The 20,491-nt window shown below is 40.3% G+C and overlaps 1 protein-coding gene across 4 annotated transcripts in view; it reads left to right on the forward strand.

Annotated features, from left to right (window-relative positions):
- Positions 1-20,491, forward strand: part of RBM33 (RNA binding motif protein 33) — a 93,288-nt gene that overhangs the window by 22,600 nt on the left and 50,197 nt on the right. For all 4 annotated transcript variants that reach the window (XR_014517414.1, XM_083466644.1, XM_083466643.1 and 1 more), the window contains exons 8-11: positions 6,262-6,479; positions 7,226-7,511; positions 8,786-8,844; positions 19,638-19,788. Coding sequence is in view for 3 of the 4 variants with exons in the window: in XM_083466644.1 (XP_083322770.1) it covers positions 6,262-6,479; positions 7,226-7,511; positions 8,786-8,844; positions 19,638-19,788 (714 nt within the window). In the remaining variant the exon portion in view is untranslated. The remainder of the gene's footprint in view (positions 1-6,261; positions 6,480-7,225; positions 7,512-8,785; positions 8,845-19,637; positions 19,789-20,491) is intronic.

Here is a 20,491-nt window from a genome sequence, read left to right on the forward strand (position 1 = left end):
AGGTCTCAGTTAGAGGAGTTCGGTACATGAAACAGGAATCATTGCAGATATGGTAGCCAGGGCTTGAAATTTCAGGTTCATAGGTGTTACAATACAGATTTAGAGACCAGTGTTGCATTGGGCTGAATAACTTCAGGTTTCTAGGTTATGAACCATATGGGATTATCTGGTCTTGATTTATCAAACAGTTTGATAAATTTGATTTCTCCTCTTTCCCAGGCTAAACATGCCCAACTTCCTCAACCATTCCTCATCAGGCTTGGTTTCCAAACCATTGATCATCTTGGTTGCCCTCCTCTGCACACACCCCAGATTTAATATCTTTCTCAAATTGTGGCACCCGGAACTGGACTCAGTAGCTCAGGTGTGGTCTGACCAAGGGAGAACCACAACTGACACTATATTTCTATTGAAGCAGCCTAGAATAGCATTAGCTGATTTTTGCTGCTGCATCACACTGTTGATTCATTTTAAGGTTATGGTTCAATCAGACCCTTAAATGCTTTTCACATGTACTACTGGTATGCCAGGTGCAGCTGTTTCTTCAGATGCCTCCCACTTTTCTTTCTTGTTGGAATTGCCTGCATTTGTGCCTTCCATATTTTACCTTTAAGAAACTTCCATTGGACTCCCTTCTCTTTGAGTATTTCTGACCATGGGATCTCACCTAGTAGTTCCTTAAGCTTTTTTGAAATCGGCCTTCTTAAAGTCCAGAGTGGATGTCTGACTACACTCAGCTTCCTCTTGCCTTTGTTTCCTGAAACCCAAGATGACATAAGCACTTCCTCCCAATAATAAAAGATGAAAATGCATACAGCCCATCAAAAGGCAGAGTTTGAATTGAACTGAAAGAACCAGGATATAGACTGAAAACTGAAACTTGTGGAGTGTTTGAACGTGGCTGGCCTCCCTGAGGTTTGTACCACAGCTTAAAAGGTCTTGTTCCTAGTAGAAGTCTGACTTTTTGGTGTCTGTCTAAAACCAGCACCTTGAGTTAATCTCAGAAATAGGTAGGTGGATAATGTAGATAAAAATATCATTTTTCTGATTGTGGAAATAGATATGTGTATGTATGTGTTATCGTGCTGCTATCTAGGCAGAATTCAGCTGGAAAAGGATGTTATTGTGATACTTACTAGCGGAAATCAGTTGTGCCTAGAAACATCCACAATTGCAGAAGCACTTTCACTTTCTGTCCTCTAATCTGAAAAGTAGTTGAGAGATTAGTAAATGCTTCTTACCTATGTGGGGCCTGCTTAGAAGGATTATTTAGTATACATAGAAATATATATGTATAGTCATTTAATTGACGTATATTCACATGGTCCAGTAAACTATAGCATAAAAATGTCATAGCTAATAAAAATGAAAAGTTGAATGAAAAATGAAACAAACTGATTAGCAGTTTGCAAAGAGTTCAAAATGACGTATTTTATACAAGTCTTTCAGTTAATTTTGTATCTTACACCCAAGTTTTTCTTTGAAAAGTCATTGTCAGCTGGAGCCGTTAAAAGATCTGCAATAATTGATGTCTATTAGGGATCAACCTAATAGGACTAAAAAATGTAGTAGAACTGGCGTAATAAATATTACTTTCCTTTCAGTACTGATTGCTCTTAATAGGAATTACGGGTATAGAAATGAAACTTGGTTGTATAGCTACATTTCTTTACTTTAAAATCTAGACATAAGTTGAAAAAACACTTAAAAGAGAAATTAATATTTCAGTGGAAATTACAAACGTAATTTCCATCCTGTCACTTTTTGGTGACCTTTCGTGACAGCTTGTCTCTATTGGAGGGAAGCATTCTTACTTGCTGATTAAAGATGTCGTTTCAAACCATTTTATTACCAAGGATAGCAAAATTAATCTTGACATTTGGAGGCACTAGAAAAATAATTGCTGATTCACTGCATTAGGTGTATGTGAAAGAATTCTACAGTTAAGATTGGGTGTCTGCTGGCAAAAATATGTTAAACATTTTCCCTCATGAATGGAGCAGAGGCATCTCCTAAGTGTTGCTTTTGCAAATGAAAAGGGAAATCTCTTGGCTTGAAAGAGTTTTCAGGAGAGTAGATCATATTGTATTGCATATAAAATAGTGTTTTGGGAACTATGGCCCAAAGAGTGCATGGGGGGGGGGTGTTACTGATCCTGCCCCCTCCTAGTAGTAGCTACTTGCAACACTGCTATGGAGTGTTCCCTGATCCTCAGATTTCTAAAAAAGTCTTAATGCTATAATTTGTCGACATCCAATGAAACTATATATTGGAAGGTTCAGGATAGACAAAAGAAAGTGCTTCATACAGTACACAGCTCTGGAATTCACTCCCCCAAGAAGTAGTGGTGACCATCAACTTGGATAGCTTTAAAAGAGGATTAGACTGATTCGTGTACAATATGAGCTATGACGGCTGTGTTTCACCTCCACTGTTGGAGGCATCATGACTCTGAATGCTGGTTCCTGGAAATCACAGGTGGGGAGAACTCAGGTCCTGCTTTCAGGCTTCCCACAGGCATCTGGTTGGTCACTGTGAGAACAGGCTGTTTGATCCAACAGGCTCCTCTTAGGTTCTTATGAGAGCGTATGGGCTCTGAAGTGGGAATGGCAGCTGAAAAGTCCTCATGCAGTGGATCACATAAAGGTCTCTGGATCCCTTCTCGTTGCTCATGTGAAGGTGTCAGATTTCTCAGTAATTCAACAATTCCTTTCGAGGGTACTACTCTTTCATGTTAGGTACAGAGCTTTGTCTTATACCACTTCTCATATGTGATCCAATCCAGTTAAGATCTTCATCCGGTACTCTTCTTCATGCTCCATCTTCCACCAGGAAGCAAAGCATGGAGCAGAACCTTGGGACAGGGATGTCTGATACGCTGTTGATCAGGCATAGCCAACTCGGCCCTCCTGGTGTTTTGGGACTAGAAGAAGAAGAAGAAGAAGAAGAAGAAGAAGAAGAAGAAGAAGAAGAGTTTGGATTTGATATCCCGCCTTTCACTCCCCTTCAGGAGTCTCAAAGCGGCTAACATTCTCCTTTCCCTTCCTCCCCCACAACAAGCACTCTGTGAGGTGAGTGGGGCTGAGAGACTTCAGTGAAGTGTGACTGGCCCAAGGTCACCCAGCAGCTGCATGTGGAGGAGCGGAGACGCGAACCCGGTTACCCAGATTACGTGACTACCGCTCTTAACCACTACACCACACTGGCTCTCAACTCCCATCATCCCTGACCACTGGTCCTGTTAGCTAGGGGTGATGGGAGTTGTAGTCCCAGAACATCTGGAGGGCTGAGTTTGCCTACGCCTGCTGTTGATGGATGTTTCCTCTGTTTTATAGATACCTGCTTTCAAAGGTGTGAGATACCCCAAGTGCAGGAGAAGCTGAATATAAAGGCTTCTAATGAATGAATACCCATGGGCAAACTTGTAACAGTTGAGAATGGCACCAGTAGGAATAAGGAATTATGGGTGGAAGGCAGAGGATAAAGGATTCTTGAGGAAATGATTTCTCCCCTCTCTCCATCTTGTGTAAAAAAACAAACACAGAACAAAACAAAAACTCTTGACTGGAGGGGAGTAAGAGCCCATTTTCTCCCTCCTCCCCGGATTGTTCTTTTTTGGGGGGGGGGGGGAGCTGGCTTTCATTACATCCCTGAAGCAATTGCTTCCTTGCCCTAGCAGAGATGTGTTAGCACATGTGGACTGCTCCTGAGCATTCCTCATAGAACCATAGAGGGACCAGGAGGGTCATCTAATCCACTCCTCTGCAATGTGGGAATCTCAGCTGGCCATCCAACCTCTGTTAAAAAAACCTCCAAAAAAGGAGAGTCCACAACCTCCCGAGGGAGACCTCTAATCAGAATCATTTTGGTGGAGCTGGGAAGCTGGGCAGTCCTTCTGAGATATGAAGATCTCATACCAGAGCAGGTTTTCTGTTTTTTCCCTACCAGCTGGGGCATCCTTATTGTCCACACCCCCACATACTATTTTGAAATAAATGAATAGGGCTGTATTGTAGTATGCCTGCGTTTTTGGGGATTGGGAAGGACATAAATCCAACTGTATGGATCTGAGGGCTGTGAAGCTACTGCAATTACACACATTTCCAGTTTTCGTTTTCAGGGGGTGTCGTCCCCTTCTCTGTTTGTGGCCTGGCTCCCCGCAGTCTGTCTCCCCAGGCACTTTTCTAAGCTGTGCTCTGATGTTGGAAGTGAGCTTGATTGGGAGAGAAGTGCTTGATGAGGAGGTATGCTATGTAGCAAGTGCAACGGAGCTATGCACTCAACTGCACACCCTTCTTGCTCTTTAAATTGGAAAACCTACTTTTCTGATTCTGTGGGGCAGGATCAGATCAGAGTCGAGAGTGTCATTTGGAGCATTTTGTGCTCCTTTGTCAAGCCTACAAAAGGCTACAAAAGACACAAGTAATAGAACTGCATAACAAGGTTGTCAGTTTGCTTGTACAGCACAGTTGTAAATACCAGATTCCTTCAGTTTGGTTGCATAAAGCAAGCTTTCACGAAGCAATTAATTGTGGTGTCAAGCCCCCTTCCTCCTACAAAAAACGAAAGGGAAAAGCTTTCAGGTATGGGAAGTACAGAGTTGTGAGTTCCATAGCCAAACTCCATTTTTATTTATATGCATTTAACAAAATTAATATACTGCTTACTCAATAGAAAACCTCTAAGCATTTGTGTGTGTGTGTGTGTTGGAATGAGCAGCGAGAGTTTAGAAACTGAGCATTAGTATTGCCCAGGCTTTGCTTTATTTAATAGCCCCAAATATATTTCTGAATCTGTTGCCTTAAGTAACAAATTCAAAATGAAATTAAAAATTAAGCCGTGAGCTCCATTGCAGTCTGCTATGTAATGGAAACTTTATTGTGATTATAGAAAAAGGCATGCTTGAAGTAAGTTGAATTATTTTTTTCCTCGAATGAAGGGAAAAGTATTTTCCTCCATGGTGGTAAAACTGAGGCATTTAACTTGCTCAAATAGCACTAGCAAAGCCTTGCATTTAATTAATTTTCTTACATTTATATCCTGCCTTTTGTCTGTAATGGAATCCATCAAGCTTTATGTGTAGTTCCCCCATCCAGACACTGGCCAGACCCAGACCTTCAGCAAGGCGGTGGCCTCACTTTCCTTCAGGCCATATAAACACTTGTCAGGCATCCATAAGCAACAAGAAATTGCAGGCAGGCAAGAGAGCTGTGTTAGTTCTATCAAATCATGTCCACAGCTTGAGGCTCAGGTTTGTCCTCTACCATCTATTGCGGATTAGATGTTTGACTTTTCTTCTAGCTTCTGCCGAGGAACCAGAGAAATTGTTTCTCTATACAGTTGTAGAGCTCCTTTCTGCTGGAGATGTCCTGCAGACCGTGTATAGGGCTGTTTTCAACATCTGGGAACTAAAATGAAAGCATACTATGGTTATGCTATGTGTGTAAAACACATTTTGTGTGTTATTTAAAACTGCTTGCAGAGGTTTGCATCTTAAAGGTATGCATTTGTTCATCCCACAACCCTTTTGCCTGGGAAAATGAAGAAAAGCAAATGCTTGACTTTCTGCTAAGGCAGTTCTGATTGAATTTATTGAGATTTTCTTCAACTGGAAGGGAATCCTTGTAGTGATATCTAAATCGAAAAAAATAGAGGTGGTGGTACTGATGTTGATCCAGGAAGTTGCCGTGGAATCAATTATAAGATCCATTTCAACTATACACCTTGATGCATTTTACTTATACACATTTTCCAACCTGTTCTGGAAATCTGTTGTTTCCATATTACTTAAAGCACACCTGTTATTGATATGTTTAATGAAATCTGATCAGATAATAGCTGTACAACCTCTGCTATCTATAGTATGCCACATTAAAGTTATTGTGAGAGACAGGAAAAATAAAAATAGTTTCACAGATGAATCTTGAAAGAGCAACAAACCGACACGCAAGTGCTTATATTCCAAAAAACAAATTTAGTTGCAATCTGATTTGAGATGTTGGTGGAAATCTGCTTTAAGAAATTCAATAGCTGTAAGCCACTCTTGGAACAATAAAACATTTCTTTCTTGATAAATGCAAGGATGCATTTCTATTTGCAAATTAAAAAGATCTGGTAAAAGTAATGTGTGTGCCCTATAATCGGGGTGATGGGTGGCTGTGCAATTTTGTTGTGGCTGCAGGGAAAAATGTTTATTACTTCATTAGTCCATTTAATCCTCCTGGTAAATATCTAAAAGCGTCCCCTTCTTTCATCTGATAGAACTTTCTGCAGAAGCCAAAGCAGCGTTATTTGAATTTGAAGAGAGGGAAAGGCAAATGAAGCAGGGGCGTTATGGCTCAAGAAGAGGAGGAGGAGGAGGAAGGAGAGGAGGGCCTTTAATGTGTCGTGGGATGGGAGAACAAAGAAGAGACAACAATGAAAGGGGAAGAATGAAGGATCACAGGCCTGCGTTGCTGTCGACCCAGACATCTGTTACGGTATCCAAATGCAATGATTATGGTGGTCAGGGTTGGTGAATTTTAGTTATTTAAGCAAAATTGTTGAAAACACTGACTGCATTAAGCTGCTTAAGGTTGAATTCAATAGTTCATTTATTGATGGGAATGTGAGCACTTTCGTTTGTGCCTGCCCTTACACAAGTCCAAGCCACTGTTGGCAGAGCATATACACGAGCATGGTTCCTCCACTGCCCCATCCTGAGGTTTCTGAGAGATCCTGTGCCCCAAGTTCTTGCCGGGGTGGGGGGGGGGGAAAGCTATTTTAGGAGTAGTCAAAAACTGCTTTTAACTTTGCTGAGTTTCCAGTAAGGCTCCCATGTAGCGCAGAAAGCTGCTGTAGCTTTTATATCAAGAGTAGATATGAGGCTGGGTAAGTTTGCAGTAGTAGCATTCTAAGTGGGAGAACATTCTGGTGGGAGAACGTAAAGGAATGGGACTGGTAGCTACTATAATCATGATGCTGAAAGCCTCCACTTTCTGAGAAGCTGCTAAGTAGAGCTTGATGGCAATGGCTTGTCTGCTGCTGGTTCCTCTCCCTCCCCACACATTGGGCTTCCTGTGTACATGGAGTTTCCATTTAGCTATCATGGCTCATAAGCCTGTGGATATCAAACTTCCAGGAGTTTGTGTAGTCAGTAGTCTCAGGGGATGCCTCTTGGTTTTTTTAAAAAAATTAAGGTGATTACAATTTCAAGCAAACATGATTTTCTGTGTTTTCTGTTTAGTCACATTCGGAAAGGATATTTCGTCATCAACAGCCCATTAGGAATCTCTTCCAGCAGCAGCAGCAGCAGCAGCAACAACAACAACAGCAGCAGCAACAACAGTTGCAGGGTCTGTTACCCATTCCCCCTCAGCTTCATACGCCACCTCCGCCTCAAGGGATGCATATGCCACCCCAGCTAGAAGCGCCAAGAATGCTGATGAATCCTCCTCCAGTGACATCTCAGCAGCCAAAAAACATACATATAAACCCACACTTCAAAGGAACTGTAGTATCGCCTGTACAAGGTGAGATTTTGTCAGAAAGCAACACTATAAACAGCCTATAATTTTGTCCTGGAGCAGTCCCCTCCAGTTCTATAAGTACAATTCACATGTGGTGATGATGATGATGATAATTTATATACTGCCCTATACCCCGGGGGTCTCAGGGTGGTTCGCAGAGTAAAATTCTGTGATTATTCTGTTTTACTGCCTTCATTTATGCAGAGGTGTGCTTGTATGAAAGGGATGGGGTATTGCTGAAGTAGGGGAAAGGGGTCTATTCCGTCATATATATATATACAGTCGTACCTTGAAAGTTGATTGGAATCCATTCTTGAAGTTCGATCGACTTCCAAAACCAAAGCGCGGCTTCTGATTGGCTGCAGGAAGGAAGCTCCTGCAGCCAATCAGAGGCCCCATCGGATGTTCGACTTCCAAAAGAACATTCGAAAATTGGAACACTCCGGGTTTCGATCATTTGGGAGCTGATTTGTTCGGGAGCCGAGGCATTCGAGATCCAGGGTACAACTGTACTGCCTTGGCGTTTACTGCCAGCGTATAGAGAACATTTCCATTAAATCAAAACATTTTTCATTCAGGCAAGTCCAGCAAGTGTGTGTGTATTGAATGCTGACTTTAAAATTTCAGCATGCTTCGCTCCTTCCATTCATTCCAGTATTTGAACTACAAAATCATCTAGATTCTTTGAATACAGTCATACCTTGGGTTATGAACGCTGCGGATTGCGCGTTTTCAGGTTGCGGACCGCGCCCAACCCGGAAGTACTGGAACGGGTTACTTCTGGGTTTCAGCGCTCATGCATGTGCAGAAGTACAAAATGACGTCACGCGCAGAAGCACTGAATCGCGTCACACGCGTGCACAGATGCGGTGCTTCAGGCTGTGAACGCTGTGTGTTGCGAACGTGCCTTCCGCACGGATCCCGTTTGCAACCAGAGATGTGACTGTGCCTGATACTTGGAAGTGGTACCAATTTGTTTTATTTGTGATCTTTTAAGTCCAGTCATTGGGTAACACCTACTTCAGAACCAACACGACAAGTTAACTTTATAATTGATCATTCATTCACATATATATTGTTTAATTGTACAAAATTCATGTGTTGCCTTTGCTAGCTGAATCCCAATTGCCCTGTTGAATGCTCTTAGTAAATTTTTCCTGCCTGCAGCTATTTGGAAGAACGGGGAAGCAGCTGCCTATGAATATGACTGCTTATAAAAATGGCCTAGAGTCTTGGCTAAAACAAATTGATTTAAAAGGTGTGCTCCTTGTTTTTAGTGCCCTTGCTGCCAGTCCCAAACCAGCCAAGACCTGCTGTAGGACCCCAGAGATTTCCTGTGAGTAGCAGCTGTTTTTTCTTCTCTGATATGGATAAGCATACATTTGCAAAGAAATATTAATATGGCAAATAAAAGCGGTGCCAGTGAAATATAATTTTAAGGTTTTGTAAATATTGACAATGATCTGTGCAGTAGAAAATGTTTGTTAGAAGCTTAAGATCAATGAATTTCTGAGAGCAGAATTAATTTTGTTTAATTGTAAAATTGTTGAGCCACTCTCTCCAATGGGGAGTGTTAAAATAGAAAAGTGCAATGATTTTTTTAAAAAATGACTTTCCTGTTCATTACAGTCTTTTCAATATAAATAGGAGGAATGCTAATTTAATAAAAAGGTCATACTTAAAATGTGTTGTGCTTGGAAAATATAACGATCTCTGTACTAGTTTTGTACTTATTTTAAGCATTTAATAGCAGGTGTTGAGTTGACACTGGCTAATTCTACCCCCTTTTCTTATTTTTGGCTTCTAAAATACACTTTCTCTTTCTCCTTGATTGATTTACTTCTCTGACATTAGTTCTTCTTCTCAGGATCAATGTCATATAATCCCACTTTGCCAGTCCTTGCCATCTTCAGGGATATCCCCATGTAGAGCACATTGATACCAGTTTGGATTACTGAATAATATGAGCTATAGTATCAAGGTTGTCCTTATCCAAGAATGTTTGAAGGTAGTGCAATAGCTGAAGCTGGGCATAGGCACTCCTCACCACTGTGACCACTTGGGCCTCCAGTGATGGCTTGGTATCTTAGAGTATCCCTAGACTGCACACCTCTTCTTTCATGGGGACTGCTACTCCATCCTGAACTGACTGGCTACTAATTAATGGATCCAAGAACCAGCCATTCACATAATGCCAGGAAGTCAGTTTATTTACTCGCCCAGTACATCCCTGCCTTCTGTACTGCATTTGCACAATCTTTCCTGGTTATGATGGTAGGGAGAGATCTTGCTGGGTGTCAGTTGTGTATTGTTGATGCCATGCTCTTAAATTCCCAGATGGGTATTGTTTCCAGACTGTGGAAGGACCACGTGTTTCGAGTTCCCTTTGAATACTTAAAGAAGCTTTAGGAAAACTAGCTATAAAATAATTGTTCATATATGCACAGCCTGTCTGCTTGACCGTAGATTCTAAGACAAAAAATTAGTTGCAAGTAGAAAATGTACACCTCAAAATGTGAGAGTGGATTTGTACCATCCATGGTCTTTGAATAGGATGATTAGTTTTCCTTACATAATCAATTATTGTGTCTGTTTTTTCTGTGTATTTTCATTTATCTAATTTTACAGAAAATGGATGCATATAAGGAATGAGACAGCCTTACTTTTTACCAAACTAAGGCAAGGTTTTTGTAGAGCAACTGCCCATTTGAAATAGGAACTTGATAGCTGTTACACATCAGTCACATTTCATTCTGAAAAACACTCAAGTTGTAGATAATGCCAGTCAACAAAACTTGAAAGTTTTTTTTAAAAAAATGAGTATAATATATGCGTAGCCATTATTAGATGAACTGCATAATGCCTATAGAATAAATTATTGTGGGGGGCCAAGGATGACTAGTCCATATTCTCGGTTGCTGCTTGTATTTTGTTCAGAGGTGCAAACAGTGACCCATGGACGATCCAGTTCTATAATTGAGTTGGCATTGCCTTGTAGGGTATTCAGATGCAGAGCACATGAGCTTTGCTGATATGATGTTACTGAGAGGAAACAAGTGCTGCGGAACGAATGTAGTTCCTGAAAGATCTCCTGAATCGTCAGGCTGGTGGTATGGTGATTTTTGTTTTTCCAGATTGCAGGTGACATTGTAAAACTAGTAGAATGTGTTGTTTAATCACACATTTGGTAGGTCCTTTGGAGGCCAGAAGGTGCTTGAGAGGCCAGCCTTAATCTGTGGGCTGCCATTTTGCTATTCCTGCCATGCACTGCTGCCAGAAGTTGAGGGGAGAGGGAGGAGTAAAACAGCATCATTACTGAGCCTAAACTGAAGAAAAGTAGAAAAAAAGTCCTGCTTTTCTGTAGCCAGTCAATTATGGATTGAATTCTAATAGCAAATAGCTTACTAGTTTGGAAGTCAGGATTCCATGTTTCTCTCATGAAATTGTAGTCCCGTCCCACCCAGTTTGTGGACCGACTTTCGTTAGAATAAATAACAGCTCCCCGAATTCACACATAATGCAGAATTGCAGTTCTTCTTCAAAAATGAGAGTAGAAGCTTTCCTTCTTCATTCCACAGAAAGGGAGCCTCAGGACATAGCTTAGAGGATTTCTTCTGCAGCTTAGATGATCTCCTGAACTGGGTCCATAACAATGATCTGTTAATTTTGGATAACATGTCATAGTGACCAGCCAATTGGAAGTGTGTTTGCCTTCAGACTGGTAGAAGTTTCTTTCAAACTCCAAGAGCAGAGTTCTGACACTAACCGCTTTCAGTGCATTTAGAAAATTTTAGACAGCCCAAGTTACTGCAACTCAAAGAAATCATATACCGTATTTTTCGCTCTATAACACGCACCCGACCATAACACGCACGTAGTTTTTAGAGGAGGAAAATTCATAGGCCTGCCACCCGTAGGCATTTCCTCCATAACACACACAGACATTTCCCCTTACTTTCTAGGAGGAAAAAAGTGAGTGTTATGGTGCAAAAAATACGGTAAATTGTTCATATTTCAATATTGTTTTGTTTTTTACACATTTGCATTCCCAGTGCCACATACGTGTCTCTTCATTATATCATATGAGCATATGTTTACATAGTTGTTTAAATTAGGGTTTTTTCTTCTTTGTCACCTTTAATTCTTGTAGTATAATAAAACAAGAAGTTCTTGACCTTATCCAAAATGACTAGCAGTATGTTCCTCCCTAGCTCCTTTAGAAATGGTTGATCAAGATAAATTCCTCTTGGGAAAGACCACAGAATTAATAAATCATTCATTCTAGTAGTTGAGGGGCTTGCTTTTTCAGTTGTCTAAGAATCTTTCCCACACATTATGGAAGCCAAGAGCCAAGTCTGTATTTGGCTCAGTATGCAGCTGTGTGGACTGGGGTGGATGAGAGTTGTAGTACAAAACACCTGGAGAGTAGAGGATTGTTCCGATGAAATATAATTTGTGAATAGGCCTTTATAATAAGTACATTTTCAAGAGTGTCTTGTGACCGACATTATTTTGAGCATTTGAGAGATTACGTATTACGTGATTGTAGCAATAATATTTGTTTAGACGTTAGATATCAAATGGCATTGCGGGAGAAAACCCCTTCTGTGTTGTTGCAGCAGTGATTGTGCTTTTGCTATGGCGGTGCTGTTAGAAGAGCAGCAGTAAATGAAATTTTCACTCTATTACTGTGCAGCAGCGGTGGCGAATCCCACATAGTCTGGAAAGCATTTTGTTTTCTTTTTAACATGATACAAGGTATCAGGTGGTCATGATTGACATTTCTTGGATAGAGCTTTATACAGCATTTCATGCAAATCATGTTTGAATGAGACTGCTGAATCAAATTACATTTCTCTCCTATTATAGCCCCTACAGATGTGCAACTGAGCTTCCTCAGCATCTACTGGCAAGCTTTCCTTATGAGGACTTGCCATTTTCACAACTCGTCCGCGCAGCCCTATAATTGCAACACTTACAATAGTGACAGAGTGATGAGTGTTTTCTCTTATCAAATCTATAAGTAGTAGCAAGCAGATGTAGTGCAAGATTTCCAAACACCCCCCCCCCCACTCTATACGCTGTCAAACAGTGTCAGGCTGGCAGAGGGAAAATGCAATTTAAAATGCAGGTGACATAATAACAAACACCCTCCATTTGCTAGTGGGCTTCTGATTAATCACTATTACCATACATTATCATACCATCAAATTTAATCATATCAGTGAATTCCCATCTGCAGGGGAAGCAGCAGAAGCTAAATATGATGGTAACAGCTATTAAACAAGAGCGGCAAAGAAGACTTCTAAAAATGAAGCAACCCTTTCCCTTGTTGTGTTTTTTTCCACATGATCTTACAAACGGTAAAATGAAGCTGAATTAACAGTTGTCCACTCTTTCACGTGACAGATGCAACCGTTACAAACACACACAAAAACGAATCCCAGAACATCAGAATTCACAAAAGCGCCATGCTACAGAAGTGTTGAAATAAATGTGACCTCACTTTTGCCCTTCAATCTACAGTGCGTCTAAAATAGTCAGGAGCTGGGGGTGGATTATAAACCTCCCCAGGAATATATTAGGAGTCCCTGGTGATCAAGATCCCGTAATATACCATGCATTTTTTTGCGCGGGGGGGGGGGGGAATCTTTGCTTTCAGTATGCAGGAATGTTTGCTAATGATCTGAGGAAACATGTAGTTCAGTATGGAATAGGATGTTGGGAACAGGCATGTTTAGCTTGTGGATTGGTGTGTGTGTGTGTGTTTTAAATAGAATTTAAGCAGGAACAGTGCAGGACCCTAAACCACTAAGGGTAATGATTCATGTACAAATTTCTTGTACAGTGAAACAGGAAGCATTACCACCACCACTACTGCTGCTACTACCACTATTATTACTATAAGATGCCTTTAAAAAAGAATACAAATTTATGTAGGATATCTTTTAGTGGATATTTGCCCTGAGAGCCTCCATATTTGGAAGTAGTATACCTTATGAGTAAGAAGTGCTGGCAACAAAAGAAGAGGCACATCATTGTGCTTGGTGAATTCTGGATAGAAGTATATTTTTGTTCTCTTGTTCCCTTCCACCATCCAAAAAACCCTGGTTTCAAATTCTATTGAGGTCTAATATATAATCTTTCCATTTCCCCAGATGCACAGTTCCAGCAAAAATGTGTGCTGGTATTAATATTTTATTTCTTCCTATCACACGAGCCCAGAATGGCTAACAGTATTCCTTTAACGCAACACAAAAAAGTGCCCAACTTCAGAAACGTTTCTTTAAAATTCATAGCTGAAGCGTTAATTCTTCATTTGTTATTGCATTGTAATAATTTTTAAAGTTATAGCCAGTTCCAGTTTTTAAACCTCCTTATACTCACCTCCTCCAGGTTAAAAGCACAACTCTACAATAAAATACAATGTACAGTATCGTATAACAGTAATATACAGTAGGGCCTCTCATACTATACTCCAAAGGCTTGCAAAAACAGGTCTTAAACTCTCACAGAAGTAAAACAATATTGGGGACAGCTAGCCATTGCGGGAGGCCTAGCTTCATGTAGTTTCCCCCTGGGCCATATAGTTTTTTGTTTTTTAAAATTTGTATACCATCTTTCTATCTTACATTGCTCAAGGCAGTTTACAAGCTGAAGAAACAAAAAATGTACATTTTATAACAATCTAATACAATACAAAAATGTGATAATAAAACTTTAAAATTGGCAACCTACATCAAAAAAGTAATGTTCAAGAATCATTAGAATAGTATTAAATAATAATAACATATAATAGTTAAACAGAAATCCACTCAACAGTTACAATAAATAATTTCTAAACTATAATCAATAAAACAACGGCAAGCCATAGTACATAAAATAATACAATACAAATTGAGAAGCAGAGACTAGAAGGTGGAGCAAGGCAGGTGGAAGGAGGCCTTGCCTGATGGAGTCTCTCTCCTCACAGGCCATCTTCATGAAGGGTACCGTAAGCAGGGCCACCTGAGCAGATCTCAAGACCCAAGCTGACTAGTACTAGAGAAGGCACTGCTTCAGGTCCTAAGCTTTGTGTATTAGTACCAACACTGCAGTGCGCTCGGGATTAGTGTAACGTGTTCCCATTTTACTGCTCCGGATAACAAATGGACAGCAGCATTCTGCATCAGCTGCAGCTTCTCACATAGACCCCATTGCAATAGACCCCATTGCAGTGCTCCAGCTGGGCATTGCTACTCCTTGCCACTGAGGCAACCCTGTGTCTCCAGTAACAACTTAGGATCTAGGAATAAACACAGACTACACACATATCATTTTATGGGGAGAACTACCCCATCCAAAACTGGCTGCTGTTTAATTCTAAAACCCCAAAGCCATCTTACCCACAGTCTTGTTAGGATTCAGCCTCAGTTTATTAGGCTTTCTCCAGCGCATCACTGCCTCCAGATTCCAGCACTTGTACAACCTCCCCTGATTCAGTTTGTGTGGAAAGACAGAGCTCAAATTCATCTAAATATTAGTGACTCCATGCTCCAAATGGTTTTAGTCATTTCCCCTCCAGAAATGGGAATGCTTGTCATCCCAAAAAGCAATCTAGAATTTCACCTACTTTAAAATACTACTTCTTCCACATACAGTAAGTCACCCTTGGGTATAAGAACCAGAGACTGGACCCTTCTTCCTTTTTGCATGCATCTAATTGGTGCAGAACTCAAGTCAAATGAAAAAAATTAAGCTTATGATGAAGCCCAAAGCCACCATGCATTTGGGCATGGTAGTTTGCCGAGAACATGATGGCTGTGGAGCCCTACATTGAAGGGATCTGCGTGTTACATTTCTGCGTGCATCTTACCTTGTGGTGATTGAATTGAACTAAGGTCATTTACTCAAGAAAAGCCAAAGTCCAGTGGATGCTAAAGTAAGAGGATTAACATTTTGTGACAGATAGCTATAGTTTTAATCATGTCACAGGTTATAGTCACTGATTCTTTGCATTTATACAATTTTTAATAAGAATTAACAGAGTATCCCTACTTTGGTGTCAGTGGCATTCTTCTAGCCTCTTTGCATGTTAAGTGAGATTAATAAATGAAAACATGTTGTAGAGACAGGGTGTAATTTATTGAAAGATTCATGAAGTTTCAATGACATTGTTAAGGTATTTAATTAGTCTCTTTGAAAAAAAGTATAGAGTGACCCTTTTAGGAAAGCTGATAAGTCATATAATAGCTGTTAGATCCTCTTTATGCCTTGCTTTATAAGATTAACTTTGTGCTAAGCAATTTATGCTAAGTTTTCTCTTTTATTGGTAGCCAAAGTTATCTGTGGTTCATGAATAGATTATAACAGATAACATCATGTAATTAACAAGAGATGCCGAAAAGTAAAAGTACAATTTCTGTAAGAATTGTATGAGAGAGAATGTTAATTTCTTAACTAGGGGGGATATTTGAGAGGATAAAAAGGAAAGCAAAATAGTGTAATTCTTTGACAGGATTAGGGTAACCTTATCTCATGTTCTTTCAGAAAGTAGGATTGCCTGCGTATGTGGAAGTCATGCTCAATGAGCCATTCAGATCTCTATAACAAACTGTAGACAGAAGTTACCTAGTGTTGAGGTTTTGCAAAAGTAATCAATAACATTTTGGTTAAGCCTTTGATATGATGCATAATGGAAGTATATATGCAAAGAAGAATGGCTGAACAATGCTTGATGAATCGTTTTTATAGGCATTGGTTAGCCATAACTTGCAACACCTAATTAGTGATAGGCAAAGGCTGGCATTATTAAATGTCACGCAAGGCTGCAGATTCTAGTCAGTTCTTAAGCAACAATAAACTCTTTGATTGACTGAAATGTTGTCCCTGATCAGTTGGGCAATACACACGGAGTATTAAGAATTCACGTTTATACAAAAACCACACTTATTCTTTGTGCCTCTTCTGGCATGATGCCTTCTCTGATCACTACATGTATCAACTAAAATATGTGCTTCCCTTCCGTAATAAATTATTGATTCATTCTTAAACAGATTTAATCTATTTTAAAAGCCTCAGCCAATCAACTAATAAGGTGACAGCCCTAATTTCACAACTTCAGGTTTGAAAGCTGTTATGTACAGACAGTTTGTGACTATGAGATTGAGCTCTAGGTCTGATTTGTCTGGCTAACTTTGCCTCTGCCATAAACTCACTACATAGCCTTAGGCAATCTACCATGTCTTGTTGTAGCCGACCGACTTACAGTATGGGGACAAACTAACCTACTTTGCAGGGCCGATTTAAGGATGATTGAGATTGTATATTCTTTTACTTGGGATGTGGATGGTGCTGTGGTCTAAACCACTGAGCCTAGGGCTTGCTGATCGAAAGGTCAGAGGTTCGAATCCCCGCGATGGGGTGAGCTCCCGTTGCTCGGTCCCAGCTCCTGCCAACCTAGCAGATTCAAAGCACGTCAGAGTGCAGGTAGATAAATAGGTACCACTCCAGCGGGAAGATAAATGGTGTTTCCGTGCACTGCTGTGGTTTGGCCACATGACCCGGAAAAACTGTCTGTGGACAAACGTCGGCTCCCTCGGCCAGTAAAGTGAGATGAGCGCCGCAACCCCAGAGTTTATTTCATTACATTTATATCCTGGCTATTTTCCATTATGGAACCCAAGGCAGTAAAGTGAGGCCTTTTAAATACTAATGTGTGGAAGTCTATAAATCATTTTACTATAAAATGTCAGATGCTTTGAAATGAGCCACTGTTTAAATGAGCATAAGGTGCTTGCAGCCTTCAAGCTCTAAAGTTTTCTAAGTGAATATCCTGTAGCAAACACTGTTGAATGTAATGTTTTGAACTCTTAGTCCAGAAAGCTAGACCTGTGGGATTGTGCAGCTGGACTGTGCTTTTGATGGGAGTGGGGTGGGGTAGCAGCAGTGCAGGGAGTACCTGGCTTTCTCCCTGGTTAAGATCACAACTATATGTATTCTGCAAAGCCATGACCCTCTTCAGTTTACTTGGTGGGTTTGAAAAAAACAAAAAGACACAAACAAACAGCAGCAAATGCCCAGAATGCATTATCCAAAAGCACATTCTTGCAGTGTTACGATTTAGGCCATATAAAAAATCAAGATCAATTTTATCCGCTTACAAATGAATGTTACTTTTAGCATCTTGTGGCTCTTTGAAACTGCCTATGTGAGGGCACGAAAAAGGAGAAACTATTGTGCATATCAGAATTTATTATGTTTGCCGTATGCTTGTTTTCTTTTGATTTGCGGTACATATGTTGCTGAGCACAAAAAAACAGCATTCTGACTACTAAATTTAACAGGAGTGTAAAACGTTAGCAGTTAAATATCTATCAAAGAACCTTGGTTCAGATTCTGAAAGAAGTAGGCTATTTTGATATTATATTTGTCGGTGTCCTTAACTGTGACTGTAGAATTGTGCATGGTATATCCATGGACCCAAGGCTACTTAAATGTTTCACAGTCCACAGAATTGTACTGTACTTGTATTTTCCCCCTATTAATGCAACACATCTGTAGCTAATGTCTGCTGCAGAGTTCCTAGTGGGGTATACTGTGCTTCAGGTTTTCAGAAAGAGATAGGAGAAGATTTAATGGTACAAGTAAATAAATGATTAGTGCATGAGAGATGTATGTACGTATGTAGGTAGTAAAAGCCTGTTTAGCCCCCCCCCCCCGCCAAACCATAAAATGAAAAATTGTAGTTGGGTTAACAGGACTCATTTATGGACAATTGTATGCATACATTTATAAAGGGCAGCTAAGCACGGGAACAGAAGTATAGATTTCAGAGCAGGAGATGCCACCACCTTCAAGCTCTGTAATGGGAGCAGCATCCAGTTTAGAACGTGGCTCCTCGAGATGTAGTGGAACCAGAGTAAAGGCTGGCACACAAATTAAGCACTATAATTCTAATAGTCAAGTTCTCACTCATATACAGAACAATTTCCCCCACTAACTTTGAGCGTGTTGAAGTGGGATTTAATTCTACTGTATGCCTTGCAGCCCTTAAATTTGTCCAGGAATCTTTGTTGTTGTTTTTAAGCCTGTACGGTAATAGTAAGGAAACACACTGATTGTGGGTAATACTGATTTTTAGATGCTTACCTGAAAACACTGCTGAGTTGAGAATACTCTTGACTGTTGGATGTGCTGTAAGAAGAGATTGTGACAACATAATATTACTTCCCACTAATTTAGTTAATGGGTGTTTGTGTCATAAATGGTCCTTGTCTTTTTACTAGATGATATGGCATGTTCGTTCATAGAATCAAAAGGGGGAAAATCAATTACTGAGCTTAAATTTTAAATGGCTCCTTCCTTTGCTGATTGTGAAATAGCTGAATATCAGTCTGCAGCATTTATTTGAAACCAAGGGTGGCAAATCTATGTTAATTTTTCTGTATCCTGTCTGTAACGAATGCTTCAGATGCTTAAGTATTTAGGGTTATGTGCTTTGTGAAATGTTGATTCCCTGTTATTCTGGAAATATGATTTCTTTACTTCAGAAATGGGGGGGGGGGAATCAATTTATGACATCCAGAAAATTAAAGTAGCTTCATTTTGGTTGCTTAGGTTGTACTAAATAGATAGCAAAGAATAGCATGGTTTAAAGAGATAAATGTCAGGAGCATTTTCTAAAGTAGACATTCAGACTTTTGGATTAATGGGATAGAAGGTCAATAATTGCATGGATTTCACTAAGCTTGAAAAGAGATGGCATTCCTGTGGTGCTGCTGTGATTATTAAAACATTTTGAATTCATTGTAAAGATATTGTGCTTAGGTTCCATGTTCTCTGCCACAGTGAAAGATATGACTCAGTAGGGTTGCCAATTTATACAGATTACAGAAAGGTATTTTAATCTTTTCCTATAAAATAAATAAATATTCTCAATAGTTAGGCTATGTAAGAAGTTTTTATAGGGTTTCATGTAATATTTTGTACTGACTCTATTTTAGAGATGTTGTACATTGCTTTGAGCTCCCAGTTGAGAGGAAGGATGGTAAAGGAATAAAAATAATCTAATAAATGAGCTATAGAAGAAATGCTTCAGGATTATTTTAACCTTCATTTGTGTTCTGTGTCCCCCCTTGTATTATTCAGGGTCCTCCAGAGTTTCAGCAGAATCCCCCTGGATCTGTTCCTACCAACTTCAATCAAGCCCCAAGACTCTCCCTCCAGGATCAGTGGAGAGGACCACCACCGCCTCTGCCACCACCGCCTCCACAGGATAGAGAGCCTTTCTTCATGGGAGGTAGTGTCCTGCCTAGCATCAGAAGCGGCAGCTTGTTGTCTTAACTACAGGCACCCCCCCCCCCCCCACACACACACGGGGGTTAGGTTCTGGGCCCCCGTGTGTAAAAGTGAAATTGGATAAAGTGGGGAGCACCCTCTAAGCACCCTTTAAACACCCTCTCTGCTGCTCTCTTCAATCCATATAGAAAATACTGTATTCCAAAAATATCCACAACTAAAATTGAAGCTCTGGCGCTGGCAGGAGGCTGGAAGACACACAGGAAAGCGGTGGCTACTGCTGCGCTGCTCCCCACATCAGCTGATAGGCGGGGAGGCTGAGCAGCATAAACAGATTCCCGCTGCTTATCCAATCTCTTTGGGGCATCCTCTGCCTTCATTAATGTCCTCTTCAGGCTCCAGAAAGAGTGTCCTCAGAAACCATGAGGAATCTCCAGGTTCCTCCTGCCATTTCTGGATTTGATTTGAATTATTTAATTATTTCCCATTGTCACACTTATACGCGGTGACTTTCCCATCTGTCACTTCTAGGCCATTGTTGAAGCTGGCAAATCCTCCTATATCTGGAGCTTGGGATTTAGCAATTAGGTACCACAGCATCACTTATCCGATTCTCTCATGTAAATTTTTAACATAGTCATGTTTACTGGCTTATACATTATTGTAATATATATGTAAGAAGAAAACATCTAAGGTGTCAACTG

The sequence above is a fragment of the Podarcis liolepis genome (genome assembly GCF_965112155.1).
Source record: "Podarcis liolepis genome assembly, chromosome: 12".
Taxonomy (NCBI): domain Eukaryota; kingdom Metazoa; phylum Chordata; class Lepidosauria; order Squamata; family Lacertidae; genus Podarcis; species Podarcis liolepis.